The sequence below is a fragment of the Eretmochelys imbricata genome, chromosome 3 (genome assembly GCF_965152235.1).
Source record: "Eretmochelys imbricata isolate rEreImb1 chromosome 3, rEreImb1.hap1, whole genome shotgun sequence".
Lineage (NCBI taxonomy): Eukaryota > Metazoa > Chordata > Testudines > Cheloniidae > Eretmochelys > Eretmochelys imbricata.
The window spans coordinates 163,190,681-163,199,006 of record NC_135574.1 but is presented as its reverse complement, the minus strand read 5'-3'; the positions used below and the strand labels follow the sequence as shown (position 1 = coordinate 163,199,006).

Genomic DNA, 8,326 nt, shown 5'->3' with positions numbered 1-8,326 from the left:
CCCCCCACTCAGGTCAGATGTGTGAAGGTTCCAAATCCTGTATACACTTTGTTCTCTGTATGTGAGCAGATCTGGCACCTGCTAGTGAGCCCAGGGAGTAATACTGGTGGCCCCATGGCCATACAATCAGATAGGAAGCATGAGCCTTTGACCGTCGAAGTGCAAATTAATACATAATTTGTATCAACAAGAAACTAATAATAGGTACAACAACACAGAACCTGATGCTAAGCCCTTCTCCTACCACCGAGAAATTCTGCTTTAAAATTAGGATGCTCTAACTTATGACCAATAGCATTCAATATGCCACTGGGTTGAATGTCCTGAGACTGCACAACAAGCACAGCTGCTGATGTCACTGTAATGATCCTGAAGAAATGGAAGCCAAGCTGCTATGGGCAAAGCCTCATGAAACCGGTACCTTCCTTTAACTTGGTAGTAAACAGATCAAACAGATCCTCATCAAGTTACTACTCTCCCCATGGAGCAGTAAATAGGAAATATGGAGCAGCTTTTTCTGGGGAGATATCCCCATCTGTGCACTCCACAGTACAATCTTAACTCTCCAGCCTACTTAAGAGGTCTTGGAAAAACTACGAGTCCAAATTACAGCTCCTTCTGCTCACTGCAGGTCCCCCAAGCACTGGGTCTCTGGAGGACTCAGAGGACTCAGGACCCCAACCCTGAATGCTCTAAAAAAAAAAAAGTGATAATAAATACTGCACTTTCAAGTTATTGGAACAAATACACCAGATGGCTGACATCAAGGGCTGCAAGAACTCCATGCAGTCAGGCAATCAAGGTTCCCCTCCCCCCGCAGCCTCCCTCTAGTAGCTTGCACAACAAAAAACCTTACACAGGTCAGGGAAACTGGCCAGACAAAGAACAGGTGGCCTAAAAGATGGGAGGATATTGTCGTTGAGAACATTTCTTTCTGTTCAAGTGCTACTGCAAAACAGCACTACTTCTGGATTTCTCCCCCTGCCAAAGTCTTTCCCCACGGAGGTGGGATAGGCATTCTTAATTATGTCTGTAGACTAGATTTAAGTGGTGGTAAAGGGTTAATATAAAATTGGTATCAATTTAATCAAATACTATCCTGACTGAAAAAAAAAGTCATAAAAAAATAGATGTTCCCATAGATCTAAAAGCTGTGCTTAATACATTTAGAGCTAGGAAATGCACGCACAATACTTTGACTGGATTTTCCTTCCCCCAGTGTAAATGATCATTGGAGAACTTGAGAGCCAGGCTCAAAACTGGCTCAGGGCCACCGTTTATTTGTTGACCTCATCTTTGTCAATAATGAGTAGAAATTGCCTAAATTCAATTTATCACACTGCAATTCATTACTCATAAGGTCACTGACAAATGAAAACATCTATACTAATGCATATATTGGAGTGAGTGTAAAGGCACTTTGGCAAAATGTGTTAAAATTGATGTTACTTATTATTGTGTTTGCATGGCTATAAAAAGAAGCATAAAACAGGCGTTGCTTCAGTCTCAAAATTGCTCATCTCACTGACTATTATAATATGGGGTAGAGCTAAATGAAAATCTCTCTCATATTACAAAAGTGGTCTTTCACATAACAGAATTACTTAAATTTAATCCAATCTAACACATGGAGTGCCCTGGGTATAACGTGCCATCTTCAGAAGAGCTGTATTCATAGAGTTCAGTGACGTTTTAGCCATACTTGTATGGGTATGCTCAAAAAATCAGGGCAATGTGTGTACTGAGGATTTGGCACTTAAAGGAGTGTAAGATCTTGGTCAAGTATTGCATTCACTTCATAAACTGCAAAACATTTAGATGTTCTAGTATAGGAAGACATGATACGATTAAAAACAATTAGACAATGCTCATCGAATTAACATACTTTCCCCCAAATGTTCAGGTGTCCAGCAAAGCACTATGTGGATACTTCCTCCCCAACTATACTAATTCTCTAAATGTGAATGCACAGCTAAAGAATAATTACACCTTACAGTACACAATTCTGTAAAGAAGATAGACATCTATTGAATCTTGAGGACTGTACAAAATATCTTCAGAGTGACTGGAATCAAGGTTTCAAATCAGAGCTTGCTTTACTCCAGGCCTAACTGAAAAATGTTAGTCTTGCTATTTCAAAGAATATCCATGCATCACTGAAACTGGTAACTGTTTTAAAAGTTAGCATGTTGAAAACATGTTACGTGCAGGATTGGGGAGGAGGTGGAAGAAATAAATCATAGCTCACTGAAATAGAACACGAACCTCATAGGAGTTGCAACAGAGAATCAGATCACTACTGGGCACTAGTGACAATACCAAACGCTTCAGAGGAATATGTATAAAGTTCTATATTGGATAAATATAGAATAATCTCCCCCCGAGGGTAAGTTTCTTCAAGACAGTTAATGACTGGTTTATGCCCTGAAGCATGAAGGCTTTTTTATTTAAAAAGTGTTATCCATATAACACTCTGGATATTCTTTATATACAGGTCAATCCTGCTGAACCATGGGCTTCCACATCCTGTCACGGAGTTTCATAGGATTATCACATGCTATGTGAAAAATATTTCCTTTTCTCACTTTTAATTTTGTTGCCTTTTAATTTCATTCCTAACCACTGGGCTTTGAGGTATTCTCGATAGGTCTCTCTCAGTCTCTCCTGTTGAAGCTGTTCCACTGTGTATAATATTCTTGATTAGTCATTGGGCCAGAAAGAGAGAGAGAAAATAAATGAGAATGAGTCTGTAACCTGGTGTTGAGGACATCACTTGGGAATAGGGACACCTGGGTTCAGTCTCTGCTCCACTGACTATTGAATTATTTATACGAAGTGGAACAACTTCCACAGAAGAGACTGAGAAAAATCTGCCCCAGAATACCCTTTGCTCATTGGTTAGGGCTCACTTCTGAGGAGGTTGAAGACCAAAGTTCAAATACCTGTTCTACATCAAGCAGAGGGAGGAATCAAACTGGGGTCTCATATCTTGGTGAGTGCCCTAACCTCAGGGTTAAAGGTTATAAGGGAGCAGCTAATCCTCTGGCTGTTTTCTGAATCTAGCGTTTTAAAAATGCCAGAAACAAAACATTTTGGGTCGAACACATTTTTTGTTCAATCCAAAATGGACTTTGATTTTTTTAAAAAAAGAATTCCCAGATTCCATTTGATGCAAACCATTGAAAATTTTTTGGGGGTGGAATAAAAAAAAAATCAGTTATTTACCAACTCAACCTTCGTGGTGTATGCACAGCATATACTGGCCAAAAAAAGTGCTTTTGCCAATATAGCTTATACCAAAATAACTATGCCAGCAAGGACACATTTATGACAGTACAAGTTAGTCTTTAGTAGGGCTTTTGCTGGCATAGAAGTGACTAAAAGATCACAACCCTAACAGATACTGCTACACCAAAAGTTTCTAGTGTAGGCCAGTTTGATAATTGTGGGAGGTGGGAAAGGAGTCAAAGCAGAAAAGGTTCAGCTAATCTGGCATATGAAAGGGGAAAAAATGGTAAAATTTTTGCAATTTTTTTTATCAGCTTTATAGTTGGTGTATTGAAATTTAGCATGGAAATAGTTCTTAATGAGCTCTTTTGAGTTGACATGCACTATCCGTCCTTCACTAAGTTCTTAAGTATCTACTGTGCCTGGTTAACTTAGCATTGCAATAGAAAGTACAGTGGCAGGGCAGGAGTTTTGCACTGTCCTTTGGGACCTTGTAAGGTGCAAAAACATTAGAGAGGTCTTCATACTTCAGATTGAGGAGGGAACCTTTGTCTGATATGCCTTGAGAGATCGACAAACCAAAAGTGAAAGATTGATGGCAAAATATAGGTCACCTGAGTTCACAGTTGACTCTGTAGTTAACTACTCCCTCTTCTGAATTGCACCCAAGGAAGGCTCTACATTGAAAAGAAAGTGTGAGATGCTGACAAAATTATCAAAATAAATACGTTGGGAAGAAGGAAACCTATTTAAAAAAGTCTAAATCAATAGACTGAACCATTATGACAATAAAAATGGTGTGCGTATCGTAACTGGGGCATTTCCTGACATTTGGGTGTTTGTGCAACCTTAACACTCGTTTAATATAGTTATTTCTATAGATAATTTACACATAATTAGCTAAGTGTATCTGTTCCTGCTGGGGAATATAAAAATGGGAAGGGGACATTAGTAAAGTTTCACAAGCCTTGTAACAACATTTCTAGCTAATATTTATTTGTTAAAGATATTAGCAGCCTTAACTACATGTTGCAGAAAGATGTCATTCTTCCACTCATCTTAGCAGTAACGCTGCTGTCAAAAAAGCAGTTTAAAGTACACAATATACAAAAAGAACATGAAGAATGATGTCTGTTTTATTTTATTACATCTTGCTTGTGTTAAAGCAATGCATTCTATACAGATTGTTTAGCCATTTGCTGGCAATTCAACTGACCCATTACAGACCTTAATTACAGAAAAGCCAAAATTCAGGGACAAAGTTGTTATATACTAGCATGTTAAAAATGCTTTTCCTACTTCAACAAATATTTATTTAAAAGAAAGATGCTGCCAGCAGTTGCTCATCTGTTTGAGTAAAGGTTAATGGCCCAATTCACAAAATGTTGAGGTATATTGGTAGATGCATCAAAACTCAATGTACATTACTCTAAACGTATGTTTCTTTTATTAGACCTTCAATGTAGGCAGAACATTTTAGGCTACTAATTAATCAAGCATAAATGGAAAGCATCAGGTGAGTGCTGGGAACTCTCAGATATGAGAGTGTCCAACATCGATTAATATGTGAAAAGGAAAATTTCAATGTTATATCTAGTAGCAGATGGTATATCATATCAAAATACTTGTGTATGTATTTTAAAATAATCTGAGGCATCACTGTAGTAGGTATTGTTATAAGCTAGTAATGGAAAAACCTAACAGGCAAATTTTAAGACATATTTTGAAATAGTGGCATGTTTTATCACAATCCCAAAGCCAAGTGTCTCCAAAAAGTGGCCTTTTTAAAGAACACACTAGCTCTAACCTACATAATCACATTGTTAGAGCAACTGTAAAGAGGCCTAGGAAAACAGAATTGAAAATGGGGGCATGAGGTAGGGAGAGAATTGTACAGCAATATCGAGAAAAATAACACTACATTATATTTTAACAAATCATTTCCCTCTACTTGGCACCCAGTCTGCTCTGGCATTTCTAGGAAATTCCAGTTGCAAAACAAAGGCATATTTATATCTAAATAAAATCAGTTTGAATACCCTTGATATCTATTAATTTCTTTTGAACAGATTGATTGATTTAAAATTAGAAACTAACATGTTTTTATACCCTAGCTCTGATTCTTTACATCTTCATCAAGCTAAGTAATTCCTCCACTATGGGAGTCTACCAGGTCGATTGTACCCGTGCATGTGGGGGAAATGGGGAGCAGAGTGGGAACCAGCAAGGTTTTATCCTAATATTTGTCCATGCGGTTTTTTATTTTTAAATTCTCCACTAAAACGGCAAATATTTTCAAATACTTTTTAAGCTGCAGACTGATATTTCTTGAATTTCTGCAGCTACTGTATATTGCCTGGATATACTAGAAACAATGCTATTTGTACCACAGTTACAATTACCAAATGGTAATACACAGGCTTTGTAATCAATCATGATGGAATTATAATGGGGGGAGGAAGTTCTTTAAACTTTTACTAATACAGCATAATAGAAGCCTACAGCTTTTACTTAACATTGCCATGTGTCTTCTTATTAATTCACAAATAGTCTACAAGTTCAAGAAGTTATTCACTGCTCCATATAATACTCACAAATATGTCTTTAGAATTCAACAGCACTTCATAGCCCTTTGGAGTATCAAGCGTGTAGGAGAATTCCACATCAGTTAAAATATAGCTATCTGCCTGTACATATATAGAACCGGCCTGTGTGTATATTAAATGGCAGTTATACATGTGGAATCCACTGTTAGTTGCAGAATTCAAAATTCTTGGCTCTTCACAATTACATGGCCACAAAATTCTTTGGTCATAGAATCTGTTTAATGAGCTTAGCTGTACAGTACAAGTCTGAAATGGAAAAGCCACACTACAGTGTAGCCTAGAAAGTTCCATAGAAACAAAGATTCTTGCTGATTAAATACTGAAGAAATCCAAAAAATGTCGCTTTTTCAAAAAATCAAAATCACATTTAAAACCGCAAGTAAATCCAAATCTACTCCAAATCAGTGAACTTGTACATTTGATCAGCATCAAGGATGACATCAGACACTAACCAGTTACTCTACACTAGGTCAATAGTAAGCAGACTCTAAAAAGGGCCAAAAAACAGACAATACTAGCACTTGGAAAGTGAGAACACTGTTTTTCAATTAATCTGTTGCTTTCTCTTGTAGCTACTTTCCTAGTATTGTGTTTGCTGGAAAATGGATGAGGTTGTGAGAGGAAAAGAGCTTTCTTCTTGATGATTAATTTAGAGTAAAATCTTGGCCCCAGTGAAGTCAGTGGAAATGTTGGCACTGACTTCAATGGGGCCAAGTTTTCGCCCTTAGTCCATTGGAATGAAGGCTCCTCTTCAATTGTATTATACTACCCTAATGTGGAATTTGCTTTACGCCACCAGTGTCCTGGCAGCTTGATTGGCTGGTGTTCGATGAAATTACTAGTGCTGATATTGGATACTGATTAAAATGCTTAATGATCCCCCCTTGACTTAAAATTGCTCACTCAAGACTTTAGAGATGCTACCAGAGTATTTCCCTCCCTTCTTACTGGCTTCACTTTGTCTTTTCTCTGCTTCTTCCATGATGCTTCGAAGTTTGTGGCAGGATGTCCATATCATGACCACAAAAACACTGAATGGTAGCTACCCCTCGCTGTAACCTACCACTCAACTCAAAATATACCAAAACCCCAAGTTTAAGAACAAATGCAAGGGTCACATTTAAAATACACTCATTTTTGAGGTGGAGAGTCAGGGGAACACTAGTATAAAAAATAACCAGAATTCCAAGCTGAGGGTGAACACTAAAAGTTTTAAAAATATTTACTTAAAAAATATCTTACAAGATGTAAAAACAATTATAAAAGCATTAGAATTAGGGCTTACACACAGGTAAGCATGATGCTTTACAAGATAATGGGGTTACATTCCTATGATGACAAAGTTACCATCAATGTTGCCATTTGGGGACACCTAATGTATGTCACCATGGAAAAGCAGAGATCATGTTAACCTATCCTCATGTATGGCCAACTTCTAGAAATACCTAGTTTGGAAATTTTTGCCTTTAAAGGAAGGAAAAATGAACCAACATAGCAGCTTTCTAAGGTTTAATTTTCCTTGATAACAAATCCTCTCAGAACACTTCAGATGAGAAAATGGTGCCAAAAAATGTTTGCCTAAATGCTGAAATCTGCTGTGTGAGAAGCTTTTCAGGAAAAATAAACGCATTGCATTTTGAATCATATACCGAACAGACTTTGTTTTAAGATCACAGAAAATAAAAAAGTACAATTGTTTTTACATTTTAGCACCATTACAGAGTTAGGATTCAAACAACTCTTGTGCCACTGTGGCTGTACCTTGCATCTTGAAAGCCAGAGTAGTCAACATGAAACATTTAGGCTTCAGAACTCCATAAGTGAACAACAACTGGATTTGCTGATGACAAAATACAATATAAGACTTTAGCTATTTTTTTTTTTTAAATTAAGGTTGGTCTTCCTGACTTCTGTACAGAAGTTGGAGTGCTTTTCTGTCAGCTAAATCCAAGTCCGAGTCCCTTTGGCCTCTGGATGGCTCTGACTGGTTCTGACATCCCTTTGCCGTCTGGTCCCAGGCCTGTGCCAGGAGTCCAGCCCATACTTTGAAGCATTCTGTTTCCAATGTTGTTTTCTGGGATTGGTTGGGCATTTTCACCTACAAACCCTGAGATTAAAAAGAAACATACAACATTAATCAGTACTGCCATGTAGAAAAGAGCAAGATAATCTCCTTTAAAGCCTTAACCCTTCTTATTCTCCTAATTCATCTAATAGGTTGCTAGAACAGGCTGTCTTTGCATATGTTGACCTCATAGCTGTATGTTAATTGTACATATATGGTCTATAGTTTCACTATTTTTTTAAGAGTAGCTCAATTTTTAATCATTACACATTTATTTTTGCTGCAGATCTTTTATGCATGAGACAAAAATGCTGGATGTCAGACTCAAAGAAAACTCAAAACCTGAATAAATTTATCAATGTATGGAGAGGACTATTTGACTACCGAGTTAGGTACAGATATCAAACATGGGCATAAGAAACATCAC

The 8,326-nt window shown here is 37.4% G+C and overlaps 1 protein-coding gene across 1 annotated transcript in view; it reads right to left on the bottom strand.

Moving 5' to 3' along the window:
• Positions 1-4,346: 4,346 nt before the first annotated feature.
• GPATCH2 (G-patch domain containing 2) overlaps positions 4,347-8,326 on the bottom strand; it is a 180,849-nt gene continuing 176,869 nt past the window's right edge. Inside the window, exon 10 of the mRNA XM_077813756.1 lies at positions 4,347-7,941. Coding sequence (XP_077669882.1) covers positions 7,772-7,941 — 170 coding nt within the window. The 3' untranslated portion in view covers positions 4,347-7,771. The remainder of the gene's footprint in view (positions 7,942-8,326) is intronic.